General features: G+C 44.3%; 1 protein-coding gene across 6 annotated transcripts in view; it reads left to right on the forward strand.

Annotated features, from left to right (window-relative positions):
- PTPRM (protein tyrosine phosphatase receptor type M) overlaps positions 1-23,340 on the forward strand; it is a 640,041-nt gene that overhangs the window by 501,127 nt on the left and 115,574 nt on the right. For 2 of the 6 annotated variants that reach the window (XM_043443664.1, XM_043443661.1), the window contains exons 15-19: positions 1,089-1,240; positions 5,843-5,917; positions 6,149-6,175; positions 10,148-10,159; positions 10,864-11,051. In XM_043443664.1, the coding sequence (XP_043299599.1) occupies positions 1,089-1,240; positions 5,843-5,917; positions 6,149-6,175; positions 10,148-10,159; positions 10,864-11,051 (454 nt within the window). The remainder of the gene's footprint in view (positions 1-1,088; positions 1,241-5,842; positions 5,918-6,148; positions 6,176-10,147; positions 10,160-10,863; positions 11,052-23,340) is intronic. The other 4 variants (XM_043443662.1, XM_043443665.1, XM_043443666.1 and 1 more) reach the window with 2 other exon arrangements.

Here is a 23,340-nt window from a genome sequence, read left to right on the forward strand (position 1 = left end):
ACCATTCTCCACAGTGGCTACACCAATTTATAGTCCCATCTTTACAGCTTTCACATTGTCATAGAAGTTATAGATCATTTTCATTTTTCTGTTTAAAAATGTATCTTTTTTTCACAACAACTTTTAGCAATAAAAAAGGGGCAACTTATTAATGTTCTGCCTTCTAAGTATGAATCAAAAGATTATTATAACTACAGGCAAGAAAGCATTTGGATTATGTGGCATTTTGAAATGAAAATAAAGGTTATCCATATGGTCTGATGTTGTCAATGCCTCACACTGCATTAGTAATCACCAAATATGGGGGTTGATTTTGATTATGCGGCTCATTTTAAATTGTGCCATGTCCTGGGTCAGTCAGAGTCAAGATGATTTACTAGAAATAGCTGCTGCTTTCTTGTGTAAAAGCTGCTAAGTGCTTAAGCAGAATTAGAATATTTAGGACATCGTACTTTTGGTTTTATGGTGCTACGGTCATCTTAAAGCTTCTCACTTTATACCTTCTTAAGCATCTCTAATTCTATTCTTGTCTGTCCTGTATGCATCAAAAACCTCCAGTAGTAAGAGCTATAAAGTATGTTTTATCCGTGTATGTGAATGTCAGTTTCCCTTAGGTTTTATAGCTTTTGTCCTGGTCTCTGTAACTTAAAGGATTATGAGCTTCTGGTGGTTAATGAGAAAGATTCAAAGGCCAGGGTTAACCTTTGTCTCCCAAAGACCTGGAGCTGTCCCTGCCTTCCAAGGCCTTTTTGCATCTCGTTCACCAAGGGGCTGGGGGAAGCCCGGGGACTCACATTCTTCTGCAGACCTGCAGGAAAAGCCAACAACTTGCCTTTTCTTTTTATCCTTCTGCCCTGTTGACCAGCCTTGATGGAGAACCACTCTGGGTTCATTTGGGATTAGGTCCAATGTCACAGCCGTCTGAGGGTCAGAGGGCTGTGTCCCATGCAGGCTCCCGGGAGCCTCCTCCTTTTATGCATGCACTCCAGCGTGAACACCATTGATTCCACACGCGTGACTCTCGATCATTGGTCAGGGCACGTGGTCCATCCTTGCGTGTGTCTACATAACGAACTCTCTGTCCCAAGGAAACTGGCCCAGAAGCGGAAAGAGACAATGAGCAGCACAAGGCAGGAGATGACGGTGATGGTGAGCTCCATGGACAAGAGCTACGCCGAGCAGGGCACCAGCTGCGACGAGGCCTTCTCCTTCATGGACACGCACAACCTCAACGGGAGATGTGAGTGGGCGCGCTTCCCACCTTCGGGGCAGCTCTGGGGCCCGGGGGTTAGGAAACAAAACCTCCCTAGACAATTCTTAGGCGCTGTCGGTTTTGCCAGTCCCTTCAGATGATGCTGGACACATCCCCCTGTGCCACGGTGGCTTAGGAACGATGCTGCAGGAGGGAGGGATGGGAGCAGGTCACAGGCAACCATGGCCACGCGTCTGTAAAGACTGAGAGCTGTGACATCAAGGCGGCCCTCCCCGCCCGCGGACGCACCTGCTTCCCACCCTCCCTGCTGTTCCTCAGCTCCTGTTTGTGAGCGAGCCAGGTGTGGAACCACACGGGGGAAGCCTGTTCTAAAACAGCTTACTAAATGGCAGTAACAAGCTAATTGTTTATTTGTTTAGCTGACACGTTCTGCCTTTATTACAGGGCCATTAGTGGCAATTAATAAGTTAAACTGTATTTCCACTTCAGAAGGCTTACGTCTCCCACCAGGTGGGTACAGGGAGCTCAGCTAACACCTTCCCCCTGCCATCCAGGTACAGGGCACTATTTTAGGAAGCTTAACAATTACACGGATTGTTGGAAATATAGTATTTCTCGCCTCGTCCCCCCGTGATCTTCTAGGGGACCTAGATAAATCCACGGGCTGTGCCTCGTGATGTGGTTCCCAGCCCTGCTGGTTTCAAGGTCAGAGGTCTCCTCACCTCGTGAAATTCATGCCCAAAGGCTGCCGCCGACCCTGGCTGCGTTAATCAGGATGCTGGGCAACAAAGGGATGGATTAAGGGGAGCTGTCACCAGCAGTGATAAAAATAAAGGCTGGGGCTTGGCACAGACCCGCAGCCTCCGCTGCAAGAGGGCTGCTGCCAGTGCACTGCTCACTCCTGTCCTGACCACCCTCCTGGGGTGTTCGAATCAGCGTCTCCCCCAGTGCTTCCCCCCCACATCACGCACAATGTGGTTTCTTCTTCTCCATCTCCTCCCACACCTGCCTTTCCCCCCCACATTCAGCAAAGCTTCATAGAAAGGCCTGTTTTCTTCTTTCCACAGTGGCTACGCTTGTCCACCTTGTCCCAGTTAGAGGTCCTACATGTATTTATCCACGTGCAGCCCCCACTCTCTGGCATGGGACTTCAGCACACGCCGCTCCACCTGGGCGGGTGGGACGCCCTCCTCATCCATGGTCACTGTCCTTTGCCCTTTTGTGTTATTTTCAGTGTAGGTGGCAGAATCTGGGGTACTTAGCTTTACCACAAATTCCTTCCTTTTTTGGAGGCTTTTCTCTGCTTTTTTGTAGCAAATACTACCTTTTCCATTTCAAAAGTATGTAATGCATTTCACTGCCAAAATAAAACAACTGAGGATGCATTTGTTGGGTGGGAGGGTTGAAGGGAGAAGTCCTTCCCACTACAGACAAGATGAGAATTTGTGTTTGCGGGTGACAGAAGATGAGATGGTTGGATGGCATCTCAATGGACATGAGTTTGAGCAAGCTCCGGGAGATAGTGAAGGACAGGGAAGCCTGGCATGCTGTAGTCCATGGGGTTGCAAAGAGTTGGATAGAACTGAGCGACTGAACAAGTTATTTCTTGAACATCGGTGTGAAGGGACTATTCGGATACACATCCTCTCTTTCCAGGATCACCTGTTTATGTTCCAAATCATCTGTGTCATGGTGAAATTGCTCACAAATAAATTTACCTGGGCTTACCTACCCAAAAAGCAGAAACCTACGTTAAGAGTTTCTAGGCTTTCAAAGTTTGAGCAATAGAAGGTATTTGCCTCTGGGTAGGATATTTAGTTTGGCATTGACTTTTTAAAAAATGAATCTATCTGTGGGAATCTAAAACTGCTCCTATCGAGAGGGCCGCTGCAGACTTGGGGGCAGCTTGGGGCTCGCTGGCCATGAGGGATTACCTGTTTCTCCCATCAGTGCAGCCAGTGGAGGAGATACAGCAAGAAGCTTTTTTTTCCCACTCTCTGAGCAATGGGTGGGTCTCATGGAATCCCATCCACAGAGACGCTCATGGTTAACTCCATCATCACAACATTCTCTTAATGCCTTTAACATGTGCCGTGTGTGCATGTGTGCTATGTCACTTCAGTCCAACTCTTTGCGACCCCATGGACTGTAGCCCGCCAGGCTTCTCAGTCTATGGAATTCTCCAAGTAAGAATACTGGAGTGAGTTGCCATTTCCTTCTCCAGGGGATCTTCTCCACCAAGGGATCAAACCAGTGTCTCCTGTGGCTCCTGCATTGCAGGCAGATTTTTTACCACTGAGCCACCAGGGAAGCCCAATGCCTTTATCGTAAGAGAGCAATTACTGGAGGAGGAAACTCTCAGGAAATGTACTCATTAGACCACTAGACTTCTAGCCTTAAACCTACTGCAAGCCTGGGCATGTTTGAGATCTTTCAGGGTTGGGAGGTGAGTACCTTTTAGGAATGAGATAGTGAGAAAACTGAGGTTGGAGAATTTAAAAAGAATTCTGAGCACATTTACAACAGTGTGGAACAATCTGTCCACCAAAGCAAACAGGAGTTGTGCAGAAAACAAAGGAGAAGTAGTTATGGAGAGTTGGGGGGGGGGGTGGTTAATCTTTAAACAGAAAAGTTTTTAAATACATTTTTTAAAGGTGAAAATAGACATAATTCTTTTGTATCTGCACATTGTATTTTGCACATTTTTACAAAACAAATACAAATGTCAGCAGGTAACAGGCATTTTACTTCCTGACCCTGGCATGTTACTCGGAGTTTTTTATCCTTATTTTTATCAATCACTCTCTTTTTTTCCCTGGAGATTTATCGTAAACATGCATCATAACTGTGATACTTCTCTATTTTAGCAAAATGTAAATGACAGGCAGCCTAGGTTCCAGTTCTGTCATTTACTAATTCGGTACTTTTAAAACATAAACACAGAAAAAACCATTGTCTGAAAGGGAACTACTCCAAGAGAATGAAAATGTATCAGTGTGTCATCAGAATAAAGATAAGATGCAGTCACCACAGGGATTTGGTTGGTAGTGCCCTATTTAACACCCGTGTAAGTGGCATTAAGGGATTCATTCCCCAATGGCTCAGCAGGTAAAGAAACTGCCTACCAATGCAGGAGATGCGGGTTCAATCCTTGGGTTGGGAAGATCCCCTGGAGTAGGAAATGGCAACCCACTCCAGTATTCTTGCCTGAAAAATCCCATGGACAGAGGAACCTGGCAGGCTACAGTCCATGGGGTCACAAGAGTTGGACAGGACTGAGCACACACACAAGTGGTATTAATTAGTGTCCTGATCAGGATGTCAGCATCAAAGAAGCCATGTAACTACACTGGAGGAATTAAAGTTTAGACTTACATCAACCAGCCTGTGCAGTTAAGCACATTCAAATCATTTATCCTTATGCTCTAATGAAATTAAAGTGTTTTAAAAGCACTAATCAATTAAGATGTTGAAGACAGTTAAACTACTTTAAAAATAGGAAATATCCACTTTCAATGGGATCAGATAAATTGGGTGGGATTGACTTCACCTCTTAATAACAGTGGAAAGAGAAGGTGTAAGTAGTTAAAGCTTGAGTGTTTCAGAGGAAAATTTCAAAGGAAAATAAGCAGGTTTTTAAGGATGTAAGGCCTAATAGGACAATGTGTAGGCATGCAACTTTCATGTTAAAAATAACACATGTGGAACATCTTTATTTTTCATAAAATAGAACATTGTGATGTTCTCTCAGTGTCCAAAGTAAGAGAAAGGTGAGGATTTAGCAAATTACAAAAACATTGACATTTGGAATATTCTCCAAAAGCCATGTGTAGACACATTCTCATCCTCTTAGTTGTAAATAATCAGCAGAGCATTTGGTAAAATTCTACAAGCAAAGTGAAAAAAGTGAAAGTGTTTGTTGTTTGAGTTCTGTCCGACTCTTTGTGACCGCATGGACTGTAGCCCACCAGTCTCCTCTGTCCATAGAATTCTCCAGGCAAGAATACTGGAGTGGGTTGCCATTCTCTTCATCAGGGGATCTTTCCAACCTAGGGATCCAGCCTGGGTCTCCTGCATTGCAGGCAGATCCTTCACCGTGTGAGCCTCTAGGGAAACCCCCTACAAGCAAAGGCTAGGTGTCAAAAGGGAGAGTAATGAATTTCTGCATCCAGAAAGGGGCTGTGGTTGTGGGTATTTTCCTTCATTTGTGGGGTCAGAAAATCCTTTAAGTGATGAAAGGGTACGTGTCCTCTAAAGTAAGGGTCCCCAACCTTCAGGATTGTGATCTGAGGTGGAGCTGATGTAATAATAATAGAAATGACGTGCACAATAAATGCAATGTGCTTGAATCATCCCCAAACCATCCCTCCCACCCCCAGCCCATGGTAGAATTACCTTTCATGAAACAGTCCCTGGGGCCCAAAAGGTTGGGGACCACTGCTCTAAAGCACAAGTAACTCCGCAGAGCAGGTGGAGAGGGACAATATTCATCACAGAGACGCAGGTGAACCTCTGATGTTTCTGTGGTCCACAGTCTACCCAGCCCAGTTTCCCCATGTGTGACCTCAGGGCCGTATTTTCAGGTATTGCCTCTCTGCCCCCACTGACACGCCTCTCTCTCATTTACAGCTGTATCTTCACCATCGTCCTTCACCATGAAAACCAACACCCTGAGCACATCGGTGCCCAACTCCTATTACCCAGGTAACAGATCTTTCTGCTCTTGCATCTCTTCATCACCCCGAGCACTCAGAGTCACCCAGGGCTCACTTTGCTGCCCACGATGCTTGAGGAGCTTACTATGTTTGATGTGCTGTAACCCGATGCTTTCTGTGGCTTCTACGGGAAAACTGGGAGGGGGGGCCTTTCATCAATCATTCACTGTTCTCTCTCTTTTTACTTTCTCTGCATTGACCTGCTTACGGTGTATGACAGACCCATTTGTGCCAACTGCAATTTTAGGTGAGAACATTTCCCTTTATCACAGTTCATTACAGGAGTAATTTCAAAAGTCAGTGGCCACTCTGTAGGAAACGGGAGTTTGATACAGGAGTTGTAACCAGGACAGGGTGGGTGGTGGATGGTCTGGAGGGGCGGGGATGGGCACATAACAAAAAGACTTTCTCCAAACAGTCCCCATTGATAAGAAGGGTTTGCTGCGTGTGTTCTGGGAATGATACCGAAAGGTTCCGATGAGTGAACCCAGCTCTACCATTCTCCTTTTCCAGGTTCAGAATTTGCACTCAGTTTTGATCCCAAGGAAAAATCACAGCATGTCCAAACTCAGCTGTAAGACCTGAAGTCTGTCCACTGTGCCAGCCATAAATGTGGAAATAGCTCATTATTATTGTCACTTACTGCTGAGCACTAAAAGCAGCTGTTTCAAAAATAGCATTTTTCTAATTATGCCGAATGTTATGCAAAAAAAATAATCACAGTGGAGTTTAGGCCCCCTGCCCCTCCTCGGAGCCACCCAGGGCAACCCCAGCGTTTCCAAGTGTCTGTCACACAGTGGGATTTCAGAGGAGCCGATGGTCTCAACAGCAGAATGACAAGGTGACACTTTATAATCACATGGTTTACGAGGTGTAGGATGTCACTGGAAATGAAATAAAATGTTAGCCCCTTCGGGCAGAATGCAGTGAAAGTAGGAAGTGTTCCCAGTGGGAGATAAAGAAAAAAATCCCATTTGTCTAAATACAAGGAGGGGGAGGAGAAATGGTGTTACCTGGCCGTGATGGAACCAAACAAGCATGAGCTGCTGTTGTCTTTGAGACTGTAACCAGGAGTACCAGGCTGTTTTCTTCCTGTCACTAACCTTCCCGAGAAGGAGCACCATACGGGTGACTTCAAGGTGCACAGCCCTCCATCGTAGACAGGGCTCCCCCCTCAGCTGTGCCAGGCCTGCTTCCTAATTCTCCAGGCTCAGTCACTCAGCTGTGTCCGACTCTTTGTGACCCCATGGACTGCAGCCCTCCAGGCTCCTCTGTCCGTGGGATTTTCCCAGCAGGACTACTGGAGTGGGTTGCCATTTCCTTCTTCATAACTCTCCTTTCAAGGGTTTATATCTTGGCAACATAATTTTTCCCCCTGTGCTTCTCTTTCTCTTAAGTTGTTATGATTTTTATGTAGAGGGTGATTTTTTTCCCCCCGTATGATGTTTTCTGGGCTTGATTAAGCCAGTTCATTGCCTGAGGCAAAAAAAAAAGAACTCAGAAGTTGAAGAATAGACTAAGCCAGAATTTTTTAATTTGCGTCGTTTCGAGGACTAATAAGCAAACCCCGCTAATGCCAGCACCTTTGACTAGCGACAGTAAGGGAAAGAAAGCTGCGTTTTTAGCCTTTTTGTGAGTGAGGGGCTAATCTTAGGCACCGGAACAATGCAATCTATATGCAGATGACATTTGCAGAATCTCTTGATAAGCGAAGATTTGCAATTTCTTTGTGTGGCTGGCATTCATTCCTCCATTCTTCTGGTAGATGTTCTGACCTTGGGGGAGCTGTGAGGGGGCAGGGCTGAGATGCACATTGTCAGAGGCAAGAAAGTGTTCAGATTTCACAGCAGGATTTAGATAAGCTTATTAAACAAATGCCATCTTTTAAAGTCGGGGCTTTGTTATTACAAACACTAATGACATCTTTTAAAGTTGGTTAGGCTTCTTTACAGGAAAGAGTCACTGGAACAGACGATTCCAATAGCAAAAAAAAAAAAAATACACACTGGGAAAAATAAGTCAGCCAGATCAACAAGTAGCTGTTTACCATGTTGAGCTGGTACCAGCATGCTAATGTGTCAAACGGCTGTGCTCGGGGACTGTCCCCTCCCCATTACTGGGTGCAAAGGTGACGCTATGTGTCTTGTAGGTTATCACTTGAAACCATGCAAAGAAGTTAAGCTGTGCATCTACTCTGGCATTTTGGGGGAATAGTGGTATTATAATTTACAGGAAGTTATGTTTTGTTGTGACTCAGAGCTTGGCACAATTAAATCCTCTAGTGCCTTTTATTCACACAAGCTAAGGTGCTCAGCCCTATATAAAGCTTTAGTATGCCTTTGTACCATTTTCTTGCAAAACATAGATAGATGATAGACAAGTAGGTAGGTAGATAAGTAGGACCTCTCCCTACCTCAAAAACAGCATTCAAGATTTTTCTAGCTGGTTCAATGAAAATTCAAGAAAGTTTACAAGAGACTGTAGGTAGAATGAATTCTCAATTCTTTGAAAACCATCAGAAATGTTAGTGAGAAACTTTATTTCTGATTTCCTCTTACACATAATTTTAAAAAATTATAGGTGGGTCATTTTTAACAACTATAGGAAGTTAGGGACAAATTATATATTTTATCTGTAATCATTCTGTTTGAAGAAGGCAGAGGTAACTGATGAATCACTCATTTTGGTGGAATCGAGATTTTTCTGCTGGTGTGGGTGACCTGATTTCAGAACAGATATCACACCAGAAACCTTCTATTTCCCTGTCAGTATCTATGTACTTGATAATAATATTCTCATTTTAGATGGTCTGGGTAGTGTGTAAATGCTTCCTAATGCAGTGTGGGTGATACATACAAAGGTGACAGTGGTGGCCACTCTGGAGACCTAAAACTTCCAAGAATGCCTCACCGTGGGGTCTGAGCACTGTCTGGTTGCCAGTGGATCTACGTGAAAGACTCACATGATTCATTTAGGAGAGGTTAGAATAGAAGGTCCGTCCACAGTGAAGGACATTTAATTATGTTCATCCCAAAAGGTACAAAACTGAGAGAATGAGAGGCACGGGGGGAAACTAATTAATGTTCCATTTATTTGAGTATAAAGAGCAAACCTTCCTGCTGGAGCAGCTGAAAGCTCGAGGGATTCAGGGCTTTAGGAGGGAGACTAAGGCCCCTTTGTGAGCTTGGCAGTTGCCAATGAGCAAATCTGATGTGAAAATGTCCTGGTTTATTTGCGACTATTCTAAGAGATGGGAACAAATAAATGTCCAAATTTCAAAGCAAATCCAAATGGAAAAAGATCATAAAATCAACTTCCCACCTTTTTTATTTCGTCTTTGTGTCTTTAGCCACCTTGTAGTGATCAGGTGCCATTTCAGCAGCAGCACATAGCTACACACCTGTGTGCCACCCTTCATACCATGCATCCCAGGTGCTTTGCGATGCAGCTAGAAGGTCCCAAATCCAGGCCCAGCTCACCAAATTTCCTTTGGAGTGGAACTTCTCAGTTTAAACAGACGAAAACCCGCAGCTGAATTCTCTATTGATAAACAGTCTGGTCATTTTATTTTTTTATTGAACATATCTTTTCTTATATGTTTTCACTCTTTATGCCTGAAACCAATTTCAATTTAATGTTCTCATTTTAAGTGACTTTCTCATTATATTTTGATGCGACATACCCTGAATCAAAATGGCTAAAGAGATTCAGCATTGTAATGAGTTAACCTGTAAAACGTGGAACTCTTAACCTAATAACATCGTCCTGCCTAAGACATTTTTTAATAGCTATAATTTCTGCAGTTCATTAATCTAATTTATTAGAAGTCTTCCATTAAAATATAGCCTCTTAAGGCTTATTTGACCAAATTCTGACATTAATTTTGTAGTACAATTTGGTTGACTTGTTCAAGAAATTTAAGTGAGAAAATGTGTCGAGTACAACTAAGACTTATTTAGTCATTACTTGGTTCATAGGGGATGAAAAGCAATTATGATACTATTTTAGCCTCCTAATGTTATTGAGTGCTTAAATTAAGCACCTCCATCCATATGTGATGGGAGAAATGAGGCTTTGCCCTCTGACCACCTATGAATAGAAAACTGTAAAATTAAAGCACAAAATAAAAAATACCTGTACTTATTCACGTAGTACTATTGCTTATGCCCTGTTTCCTTTTTCTCCTCCTCTTTTCTCCTGATATGTATCTTCTTAAAAGTGCCTATAAATGGTAAGTTCCCCCATGCACCCACCCCATGGAGAAGGTGTGGAGGGAATGGGGTTGTGTGTCTTATCTGTAGATCTGGACAAAGCCAGCTGGTTCCGCGCTGTGCGTTGGCCTGCATGTTCGCTCTCATAGAACCTCCCATGAGTGCTGTGTCCATTCATCGTCTTCTGTCTAGCTTTCTGATCTGGAGCATGCAAAGTGACTCATCCAACCCAATTCCTTTCTTCCCCCACCCCATTCATCTTGGATCTCATGTATCAAGTTCACGTTTTCATCGCTAGCTTCATAAGCCAACCCATTCTGTGCACTTTTTCTTTGCTCACAGAACATTTGTACAGAGTTGATTTCCATCTTCATACAAACTAGTTCACGAATCTTCAGAAGAAAACAAGACTGGTTTGGAACCAGGCCTTGATGAAGTTTCAGAGCGAAACTTCGGTGAACCTTAACGCCCAAAGGCTAAAGGATTCTTACCGATCAGCTTTGTGAAAGCTAGAGATCGTTTGGACTGCTTTGTAAAAACAGATTCCTGCCTCATCCCCACCAGTATCGCCAACCCCATTTAAACCTGTAGACATTTAACTTTTCTTTTTTGCTGAATCATCGTGGGGATCGTGGCAGCCCTAGGTTAAGGGGATATCAGATTCTCAGAGACCCCAGCATAGCCCCTGATTCCCCTCACTTTCCCCATGACCTTCTTTTCCCAGACGAGACGCACACGATGGCCAGCGACACCAGCAGCCTGGTGCAGCCACACACGTACAAGAAGCGTGAGCCGGCCGACGTGCCCTACCAGACCGGACAGCTGCACCCCGCCATCCGGGTGGCCGACCTGCTCCAGCACATCACACAGATGAAGTGTGCCGAGGGCTATGGCTTCAAGGAGGAGTACGAGGTGAGCACACACCCTGCCTGCACCCAGGCTCCCCTCTACTTTCCTGAGCTCGGCGCCAGGGGCTGTGCCTCCATCTCCCCCTGCCAGGGGGCCCATGAGGTGGGTGGGGAGGGATCAGCTGTTTCAACCCTGGATCTGTTTCCATCCAGCAGTGAGACTTAGGAAGCTGGCCTACTTTAAATGGAAAAAAGAGGACTGCTTCTTCACCTCTTTCCTTTTTCTGCACAAATACACCTTGAAAACAGAAGCCTGCAGGCTCTCATCCCCCTTCCTCATACCTTTCCAGGTTTTTCCTGTAACGAAGTCTGATGTTAAACTCCAGGAATTTTGAGTGTTAGCTCAGAAAGAAGCTGTCCACCTAGAGCAGAGCCATTGTAGGCCAGCCAGTGACTTCTTGTGCTGGAGATAAGATGAAAGTAGGGGGGCCGGCTAGGGTCACAGGGTGACAGCCCACTGCCTTGCCAGCTCAGGGAGCAGGTCACCGTCATGGGCCCCAGTGCGGGCAGCCCTTGGCCTTTCCAGGAGCAGCAGGTTATACTGTGACACCATATGAACAGAGTAGGCTTTACCCCTTTCACAGCCTCTGTCCTTAGCCGATTCTATTGGAAAATCTTGGTCGAAATAGAGAGAATTAATTGATTGGATGAAGACTGGTTCAGAACAGCACACCTTCAGTGTCAGTGTGTGTATGTGTGTGTCTGTGTGTGAGTTTGTGAACTGGGTGAAGGAGGCGGCTTGGATTTCTCTGTTACCTTATTAAATAAAATTAGTTCACAGTCATTGGTGAAGATAAAGTAGCAGCGTGTTTACAGTAAAAATAGGATTATACAGCCACGTGGCTTGTTAAATCCAAGATGTTTCTGTACTTTGTCTACCTGGCTAGCTCCAAGTTGGAAAGCATCTTGTCTGGAATTAAGAGTATTTTTAAATCAGTGTCTAACTGCCTCCCTATACTTCAAGGTTCAAACTCTGCTTCTTTCTCCTCTTGGGGGTCCCTCATGATACCTCAATTTTAGCAGTGCAGATGCTGTACTGTTTGGTTAACTGTCAAAGACTCACTGCAGCAGTCAGAGCCCCGCCACTGCTCTGCTTCTTTTAAGACCAGGTCTTGGACTTTCCTTGTGGGCCAGTGATTAAGACTCTGTGTTTCAAATGCAGGGAGCATGGGTTTTATCCTTGCTCGGGGAACTAAGATCCCACATGACACCAGCACGGCCAAAAATTTTTTAAAAAGAAGAGCAGATCTTTGTCCAACTCAAGCAAATACACAGACACACTTTCTTCTGTTGACACATGTGTCTCACATGTTGCCAGTGACCTCAAATCAGAAGTCTGCCAAACCAAGGACACAAACATGGACCAGGCCCTCATAGCTTAGCTTAAGTCGATAAAATATGTCCAGATGAAGTTCTGCCTTTTAGCCATCCTGAAATTCTGAGGTTTACCTTTTGTGATTTAATTTATAATTCAGTGAAATTGACTGCCTTTGCATATTTCCTCCTGCACTTTTAAAGGCTGGCTTAGGAATTAATAGGATTAAGAGCAAGACTTCCAAAAGCATTAATATCTTATGAAAGACAAAATTAGGTTATTGAGAAAATATAAGCCTAATGAATAGAGATGACGTCTTTAGTTCTATCCAGTCTTCCGAATGCAGATATTGCTCTAAAGTTTATTAACGATGTTAATGTCAAAGAGATTAGTTATAGGCTCAAATAAAAATTCATGAAATAACCTGAGTCCAATTTTTCACAGACTATTTTAAAATACCTACCTTAGGACTTCCAAAGCATACCACATAGATGATGCATATTTGAAAATATGAAGAAAATTATTTCATTTTCAGATATCCTTATCCTGAATAAATATGATTTATAAGTGTGAACTAAAACAATGTGTACTTTTAAGCATGTTACAATTTAATGATTCATTAAGGGTTGTTATACTCTGAAATAAAATGTTTTAGTAATTACATTTCAGAAACCTCTTTTTCCCATGCTAGCTATTCTGTGGATCATAGGGGACTGTTTGGTTTTTTTTCATTATTTTATTGAAGTATAGTTGATTTACAGTGTTGTGTTAATTTCTGCTGTGCAGCAAATTGATTCCATTATACATATATGTACATATAATGCATGTGTGCACACATATATGTATAATGTATGTACACACATATATGTATAATGCATGTGTGCACACATATATGTATAATGTGTGTATACATATGTGTATAATGTGTGTACATATATGTATAATGTGTGTATACTGTATGCATACACATATATGTATGTTGTATGTATACACATATATGTATGGTGTGTGTATACACACATGTATGTATAATGTATGTATACACACATGTGTGTATAATGTATATATGCACATATATGTATAATGTGTGTATACACGCATATATGTATAATGTGTGTATACACGCATATATGTATAATGTGTGTATACACACATATGTATCATATATGTATACATGTGTGTATAGTGCATGTATACACATATGTATGTATACATATATGTGTATAATGTGTGTACACGCATATATATATTCTTTTCCATTATGGTTTATTACAGCATATTGAGTATAGTTTCCTGTACTATACAGTAGGATCTTGTTGTTTACCCACCCTGTATATAACAGTTTGCATCTATTAATCCCAATTAACTCCCAATCCAACCCTCCCCCAGCCCCCTTCCCCTTGGCAACCACTAGTCTGTTCTCTACATCTGTTTTGTATGTATGTTCATTTGCGTCATATTTTAGATTCCATGTGTAAGTGATATCACATGTTTGTCTTTCTCTGACTTACTTCACGTAGTATGATCATCTCTAGGTTCATCCATGTTGCTGCAAATGGCATTTTTTCATCCTTTTTATGGCTGAGCAATATTCCATTATATATATATGGATTACATCTTCTTTATCCATTCATCTGGTAATGGACATTTAGATTGTTTCCATGTCTTAGCTGTTATAAATAGTGCTGCTCTGAACATTGGGGTGCGTGTTTCTTTTTGAATTATAATTTTGTCTGGGTCTGTGCCCAGGAATGGGATTGCTGAATCATATGGCAACTCTATTTTTAGTTTCTTGAGGAACCTTTATTTTCCATACTGGCTGCACCACTTACATTCCCACCAATAGGGGAGGAGATCCAGAGAGGCCTGTTTAAAATGAATATATACAGATATGCTATCGTCACATTATATACCCTCAAACTATACAATGTTACATGTCAATTATATCTCACTAAAGCTGAGGGGGGAAAAGTAAAAACTTTTCAGTGCCAAAACCATGATCAGCTTTCTTTTTTAAAAGGAAAGGAAAAACACACAAAGAGAACATGTACCAGAGAGGAAAGCAGGAGCACATGGGAACGTGCTCTTGGAAGAAAGATAAGGTGGGAAGTTCTGCTAGGAAGGTTCCCAGTGCTCAGGAATCTTCAGGTTACTAAGTGCTCCCTCCTGGGGCCAGGGAGTGGATGTCTGGGGAGGACTGTGGTGGGACCGAGTCAACGGGACGTGATGAGTAATGCTGGCACAGGGGCAGACCTGCAGAGTGGCCTCGGGGAGCAGGAGGTGCCTGCTCTGTGTCTCACCTCCATCCCCAAATCTGGGCAAGGATGGCTTGTTCCTTGAAGGATGAGTTGGAGTTGGCCTGGAGAAGGGAAAGAGCAGGATTCCAAGTAGACAGGAAGCCAGAAAACCTGGGCAGTCAGGGCTCTGTGAGTTCCTCCCAGAAGCTTGGATATCATTCTGGCTGCCGTGGGAAGAGAAGGAGGTTCAGGTAACTCATGCATCTCATTCTCAGCTGTACTTGGATGGAGATCTGTTCATACAAACAGCTTAATTTTTAAATGCTGTCATACGAGGCCCACAGGCACGGCTTGAAAGATAATAATCCACACCCCAAAGGTGAGGGGGAAATGGGAAATGTATTTACTGTAAAAGTGTAGCAGCAACTGCATCCCTCTCTCCCCATTCAGAAAGCAAAGTGATGGGAAAGTCACTCAGTCGTGTCTGACTCTTTGCGACTCCAGGGACAGTAGTCCGCCAGGCTCCTCTGTCCATGGGATTCTCCAGGGAAGAATACTGGAGTGGGTTGCCATGCCTTCCTCCAGGGAATCATCCCAACCTAGGGAGTGAACCTGTATCTCCTGCATTGCAGGCAGATTCTTTACCATCTGAGTCATCAGGGAAGGCTGCAGTGCAAAAGCTTGGCTTCCAGATTTGCCCAAGCCATGAGTTACTCCAGTGCCGAAACATTTCTAGGGGAGAAACGTCAAGAAAGCCTCAGGTTGCCACCATGATTCAGCGCCATCGACCAGCCAGTCGGTTTCCTTCAATTCTCAGATGTCAGAAAACACCAGCCTCTTCAACTGTAAAATAATTTGGAAACAGTGAGTTTCTCTCTGTTGACACTGTTTGAACCAACTCATCTTTATCTTTTCCAAGACAGAACTGTCTGAAAACTGGCCCCAACCCTGGAAGGGCTCATTACCACTCGAGGAGCTGACCCCGAAGTGTGTCCAAACTGTAGGGAAAACGTGGTGGGGACGAGACGGAGCAGCAGCGGGTGCAGATTTTTTTATTTGATTTTGTTCTAACAAGATCGTCATATGGCATCTCTCACCAGGGAAATGCAATAAATAATTTGATTCCAAAGAAACTCAGACATGAATCACAATAAAAAAAGTAAACAGCAGAATTGAACAGAAAACGGCACATTGTCAGCAGAGGCGGGATGGAGGGTCTCAGGAGACAGACTCAGTGGAGAGGGCAAGTTTGTTCACATTGCTGCCGAAAAGAAGCTGGTTATTCTTCCCCCAGAGCACAGATTACTAAGCCCTTGAGGAGGAGCTGTGGGTCTCCCAGAAGTGGAAAAAGGAGAGGGCTGCACTTGGGGAGCGCTGGAGCCCTGCCCCAGCCACCTCTGCAGGCTCCCAGACCTTCACCTGGAATGAAGATTCTCCAGCTCTGCCCCTGGCCGAGAGGCCCTGCCCCAGACATGGGGGCTGCTCCCCCTGCCCGACTGGTATGGAGCGGGGCCCAGCCTCAGGGGTGACCCTGCAGATCTAGAGAGTGAGTTCCTGCCCCTCTTTTGTCCCCCAAAGGCCTTCTTTGGTCCTCGATTTTTGAACTGAATCCAGGTGTCTTCCAGGGTCCAAGCAGAAAAACATTAACCTGAAGTGGGAAAACAGTCATGTAATTCTGAAAGAATGTATGTTGCTACCATTGTAAAATTAAGATAAAGGAAGGACAACAATTTAAAACTATTCCCAGCCAGGGCCTCCTGGAAAGCACAGATATTGTTTTATCAGCTGACAATTAACACTGCTCTGGGGCACAGACATTTATTTTCCAGTTACTAGATCTAAAATGTATGTGTGTGTGCTCAGTCACTTCAGTCGTATCTGACTATCTGCGACCCCGTGGACTGTAGCCTGCCCGGCTCCTCTGTCCAGGGGATTCTCCAGGCAAGAATACTGGAGTGGGTTGCCATGCCCTCCTCCAGGGGATCTTCCCGACCCAGAGATCAAACCCCCCATGTCTCTTACGTCTCCTGCATTGGCAGACGTGTTCTTTACCCCTAGCGCTACCTGGGAAGCCTTCTGAAATGTATAAACCTAAGTAATTCATGGCAGCTACTCCTCAGTAAAATATGTGAGTGTATACATATGTCTAAATTTATTTAGCGAAGTATTATCCTCACCCCACCGACTTTTCTCCTGTGTCTTTCTCTAGGGCACAAACACAGATGATTAATTTTGTAATTGAACATGGAGACTAGGTTTTTTGCTCAGTTTACACTGGGGAGTTGGAGACATTATGCCAAAACCTTCAGACTCAAGTACAACCTATGCGTTTTCTCGAGGAACCTGCTTTTTTTTTCAGTGTATCTAACACCTTACAGCTCCTTGTAAATCTTTTAAAAATGTATGGATTGTAAATTTTCCCCTCTCATCCTTCCCTGTTTTCTAAGTAAAACAGCTGATTTTTTTTTTTCAGTGTAAGCACAGTGTTATATTTGATGCCTTTTTCTGTATTTGACATGGACCTAATAGTTGTGGCACATGGATTTAGTTGCTCTGTGGCGTGTGGGACCTTCCTGGGTCAGAGATCTGTCCTTGGGATTCTCCAGGCAAGAATACTGGAGTGGGTTGCCATCCCAGTTCTAATTCCTGTGGAGAGGTCATGAGACAGAAAGGCCCTCAGCTGCGAAGACAGGCTGCATCCTCAGGCAGGCACAGCAGGTCTGGGGAGGAGGCCACCCTAGGCCTGGTCCCTCCCCGGGGGGGACTAGTGGGGACAATTGCAGGTACCTCTAGAAAAGCTCTAAGAAGAGTGCCCAGCGGCCCCTTTGTTGGGTTTTGAAAGCAGAGGCGGGCAGGGGGAATGAGAGGTGCCTTTTGTGTTCCTACCTGGTGGGACTGTTGCCAACGCAGCTAGTCCGTGCATGCGCGCTGTCCAGGGTGGAGGCACCCCCGCGCTCACCTCCAGCCCACACACTCTTCAGATGCGGTTTTCAGTTCCCATTTCACATTCTAAGGCACCAGCTGAGCCCATCAATTGCCACAATCAGTGCAGGTTATTTTCTGTCCCACAGGGTACAAAATAAACAAAACAAAACCATTGAAAGCCAAGGATGGGGAGACGGGGAGCCTTGGCGAGCGCTGCAGATACATTAAGAATCACAGCAGCTGCGCCTCCAATGGCTGCCTCAGCCAAGTGAGTTCTGACATGTTTTTTTCCTTTAATTATTATGGGGCTGCTGAGCCAGGTCCATAAGAAGATAAAAACTTGCATCTCAGATTTCGAGGTTGCTTCAAGCTGTTTGGGGCAAGTCGAGTGTATGTGTTTGCGAATACTTTCTTAGTAGGTGAAAATTTCGGCATAATTTAAATAAGAGCAGCAGTTGGTTTTTCTGTGAATACTTGGTAGATTGTTTTCCCCTAAACTACAAATATAAACGTGTCTTTATTTGTCGCAGGCTCCATTGTGTCATGTTTGCTTTCAGGACCTCTGATGTGTTGGCTGATTTTTTTTTTAATCCGGCTCCCTCTTGCCCACGCCCCTGATAATACCATGGAATCAGAAAATGTAGTTTGTTGTTGTGTTAGTTGCTCAGTTGTACCCGACTCTTTGAGACCCCATGGAGTGTAACCCACCAGGCTCCTCTGTCCATGGGATTCTTCAGGCAAGAATACTGGAGTGGGTTGCCATTTCCTTCTCCAGGGGATCTTCCTGACCTGGGAATCGAACCTGGGTCTCCTGCATTGCAAGCATTATTATTTCTTCTGACTCTCCATCCTCCTGCTGATTTCAGTTTGTGGTGGGAGACGGCTTCCAGTTGGTTTGAAGTAGTTCCCGTCAGCTGTCTGGTTTCCACGTTGAAGCTGGTGATTAGAATTGTCTTCATCTCCCCTGGGAGGAGGAGTGCACTCTCCCCACTGGTTAACATGCTTTTAGTGTCAGATGCTGTTAGATCTCAGGACCTGGCCCGGCAGGGACATTGGGAGCCGGTGTCCCGACACCTCAAGGGTACCAGACATCAGCTGGATGCTGTCACCGCCCACTGACCTGGCCCAGTTGCTTCAGCAGAACTGTAGTGCCCCTCACCCACCTCCACTCACACCTCCCAGGTCCTGCCTGCTTCTCCTCCCACCGTGTCCAACAGGAGCGCATCCTCTGTGAGCCCACTGGCTGCCCTCATTGCTTGTCCCCCACTTCTTACAACAGTCCCCTAACGAGAGTCCCTTGGCCAGCAAGGAGACCAAGCCAGTCAATCCTAAAGGAAATCAGTCCTGAATATTCATTGGAAGGACTGATGCTGAAGCTGAAACTCCAATAATTTTGGCCACCCGATGCAAACAGCCAACTCATTAGAAAAGACCCTGATGCTGGGAAAGATTAAAGGTGAGAGGAGAAGGGGATGACAGAGGATGAAGTGGTTGGATGGCATCACCAACTCAATGGACATGAGTTTGAGCAAACTCCAGGAGATAGTGAAGGACAGGGAACCCTGGTGAGCTGCAGCCCCTGGGGTCACAAAGAGTCAGACACGATTGAGTGACTGAACAACAACTCATCTCTTGACATTTAATCTCCCTGTTCATATCCACCCTCCACTCCACAACGAGTTTTCTTTGGGAAACACAGATGTTATTGCATGTGAGACTAAAACACCTGCTCTGGATTCTGTACAAAAATGGGCACCTCCTTAGCAGAGGTGCTCGGTCCGCAGGTCGCGGCCCCGGCCCATGCTCCAGGCTTCTCTGTAACTGCCTGCAGCTGCTGCCTGCTGTGCACCTCGGGGTCAGCTCCTCTGAATCCCTGCCCTGCTCACCCCCTCAGCACCTCGCTGTCGCTGAGCCGCACTTCACATCTTGGTTTCTGCCTGGAGGGACTCCCAGCTCCCTCTCCACCTGCCAAACCCCTTCAGACCCAGTGCAGATGGTACCTCCTCCTGACATTTTCCCCAGCCTCCCAGTCAGAGACACCAGTCTGTCCAGAGTCTCACAGCTTGGCATTTGAATAACATAGTGGGCAGTGATAATACAGTGGGCAGTGTGTTAACACGATATGGTAAGCTGTATGTTAATTGATTATCCAATAGTTATTTGAGAAACACTGATGGAAACAGTGAGAGACTATTTTTGGGCTCCAAAATCACTGCAGATGGTGATTGCAGCCATGTAATTAAGAGATGCTTGCTCCTTGGAAGAAAAGCTATGACCAACCTAGACAGCATATTAAAAAGCAGAGACATTACTTTACCAACAAAGGTACATCTAGTCAAAGCTATGGTTTTTCCAATAGTCATGTATGGATGTGAGAGTTGGACTATAAAGAAAGCTGAGTGCCAAAGAATTGATGCTTTTGAACTGTGCTATTGGAGAAGACTCTTGAGAGTCCCTTGGACAGCAAGGAGATCCAACCAGTCAATCCTAAAGGAAATCGGTCCTGAATATTCATTGGAAGGACTGATGCTGAAGCTGAAACTCCAATACTTGGGCTACCTGATTCGCAGAAATGACTCGTTAGAAAAGACCCTGATGCTGAGAAAGATTGAAGGCGGGAGGAGAAGGGGACAACAGAGGATGAGATGATTGGATGGCATCACCAACTCAATGGACATGAGTTTGAGTAGGCTCCAGGAGTTGGTTATGGACAGAGAAGCCTGGCGTGCTGTAGTCCATGGGGTTGCAAAGAGTCGGACACAACTGATCATCTGAACTAAACTGATAAATATGTTCCTTTACATTTGTTGAATTGATTTCTGTGTATTTCAACACCTACACTCCTAGAAGGGGAAATGAAATTAAAGATGGATGGAACTATTAAAAATATATGCTCAGAATGGTACACATCATCACGTAGAATCAAGCGGGTTAGCAACATTCAACCAGAAAAACTCTGCTGGATGACTTGAACCTTATCAATACTGATGGCTTAAAAATGGGAAGATGAATGGCATGGTTCCATCTGATGGTTTTACTCACTGTATGCCAACCACATGTTTTAAAAGTGAGAGTATTTTTATTCCAAGTATGCTTTCATGCTTTTTTGGTCCTTAATAGAAATAATGTAGAATTACCTAGTGAAAAGTGAGAGTATTTTTATTCCAAGTATGCTTTCATGCTTTTTTGGTCCTTAATAGAAATAATGTAGAATTACCTAGTGACTTCAGTACGTTTCAAAACATTACTATTGCAAGAGAGAAACTGTGTATTATCATAGACTGTATATATCATAGATTCAGAGTTCAGAAAGGTAATTTGTGTTACCATGGACTTATGAAGGCTTCCAGGGGTGGACTTTTCATGAAATTTCCCGTGGTTCCTAGAATGTCAATGATGATGTTGATGGTGCCTACCTTAGTCTAACTATGTAAATGCTCTCTACAAAGATGCACAGGTAAACAGGGAGAAAGATGGATTGTTCTAATCACAGTGCTATTAAGTCATTATCACACCCATTTTAGAGATGAGGGAATGACTCAGAATTAGGTCTCTTGCCCAAGGTCATCCCGCTCTGGAGTGGGGGGGTTTCCCTCAGATTCTGTTGGCTCCCTGCTGTTTCCCCTGCACCACGAACTTCCTCCTGCAACACGATGAAATTCAGCCCTACAGAAGGCAACCTTGTGTTTTATTGATTCGACTTGTGACTTCATGGCAGGAGCATTGTCCTCCTCTGAGCAGTTCTTTGTGCTTTGAAGTACTCTGTCCTTTGGCAGAGGCTCTAGCCAGCCCCGGGAGCCCTGCTGACAGCGGCGGCTCTGGTTCGTTTCAGAATCTCCGCATCAGCAGTTGCTGCCTGTTAACCTCTCAGTGTCTCCACTCCAAGAGCACAGTCACTCTGACATCACTCCTCTTCTGCTCTAGCTTTTCCTTGTCTCGAAATGCGCAGAAATTATCCTGCACAATATCAGCCACCTGGCTCATCAGAGACCCACCTGGACCAGGTATAAGCTCACATCGAGCTGCCACTCTTGAGAGGCTTGGATCCCATACCCTGCCTCCCTGGATTGTTGCATGATGGCCAACCAGCCCAGGAGAGGGAGGGAGAAGAGGAAGTGTAGATGCTAGCTCTGCCTAATTTTCTCAGAGATCCTCTCTGAAGAGGTTCTGCAGATGGTGGCTCTTTTTCCAATGAGGTTATGCAATACAGCAGTGACCACCTTGTGAACTGGATCTCTGACGGCCAGGCAGAACCAGGATAACACCTCTCATCTTTGACTAAATGCTGCAAAAAATAGCTAGTTGAAAAGGCAATTACTTTTTTTCAGAGTAGTTCTGGGAAATAGAAAAGACAGTGGATTGGCAATGAGGAGACTGGGTCCCAAGTCTTCGACCTCAAACGTCACTAAAGAGTCCCTGGGAGACCCTGACTTGGGCCCTTGAGTGAATCACCTTCACTGAAGCAACCAGATCAGTTCTGAAGACCACGTGTTCTCTAGAGTCTCTGTAGACCGCATGGTCACTAGAGTCGAGCTGTTGCCTTGGTGATGCTGGACTCCCAGCTTGGTAGATGTACCTCCGTGAACGGAATGTTTTGGTTGACGTATCTCCATGGATGGGATGGCCTCCAGCTGTCCCTGGTGTGTAGAGGGCCATCACCTGGGACCCACGGGCACTTCTCTGGCCTCCTCTTTCCAGTTTTGAGTTTATTCAGCATTTCTAAATGAGGGCATTTCTATCCTGGTGTGCCCTTCCTTGCTTTTCCCCCTCTCTCATCCCCATCTCCTACTCCCACTGCTAACCCCACCCCATCTCCAAAACCCTAGGAATGCCAGGTGGAGAAGATGCAGTAGTGATATCAGACATTTCTGTATCAAGTTCTCACCACGCCTATAAAATGTCTCTGATCAGAGTTCCGTTCCATCTCTAACTCCCACTGTCCCCTGAGTAATAAAGAAATAGGAAGTTTTGAATTAGATGTTTGAAATTAATTTATTTCACACTTTATGTCATGTAAATCCACAGTATTGTTACATTTATTATTCAGACCAAAATAATGTTGAATCAGAGGCTGTAGCTTTTTTGACCTGTCCTGCCTCTGAAAACAAAGAGAACCAGCTGACTTCTCTAACTTCTTCTGTTGCATCTTCTGAACAAAGTTTTATGTCCACGATGGTCTTCTCCTATTATTCAGCATCTTAGAAATTTTTCAACACCTCCTCACTCCCTTTATCTTCTATTGTTGCCCTTTAGGGGCATGCAGAAAACCTTTTATCTGTTTACTTCAGGAAAATTATATAAGAGATACTGAATAATTATAATGCATTCAGTGTTAATTAAAATGTACAGCATATGTTTTTATATGTATTGTATTTATGCTCCTTAGGTAATTATGCATTTGTGTTCCTTGCCAATTTTATGGCCAAAATATTTTACTTGGCTGATTACTAAGAGTATTTTAAGCTTACTTCTTGAAACATGAAGAGAAATACTCTAAATCCAATTAACATAATTTATCTGCCTAAAGAGAATGCTTTCTTTTATTTTTTCTCTATTTTAATGATGAAAAACACTTGTAAGGAGGCAGAGTAACAAAATATGCTTTTATAGGTTTCTGAGTCCCAGTTTTATCATTGTTTTCCTCTAAAAACAACACATAATTTTTGAAAGAAATTTGAAAATTTTAAGAAAAGTGTAAAGAGAAAAAGACAATAAAAACCACCCATAAACCTATTCTCAGTTTTCAGTAGGTTTCCAGCCAATATTTTAATGCCCTAGAATCTTAATATAAATAGTGTCATATCTTGTCTTTGCTG

The sequence above is a fragment of the Cervus canadensis genome, chromosome 23, assembly GCF_019320065.1.
Source record: "Cervus canadensis isolate Bull #8, Minnesota chromosome 23, ASM1932006v1, whole genome shotgun sequence".
In the NCBI taxonomy this organism is placed as follows: domain Eukaryota; kingdom Metazoa; phylum Chordata; class Mammalia; order Artiodactyla; family Cervidae; genus Cervus; species Cervus canadensis.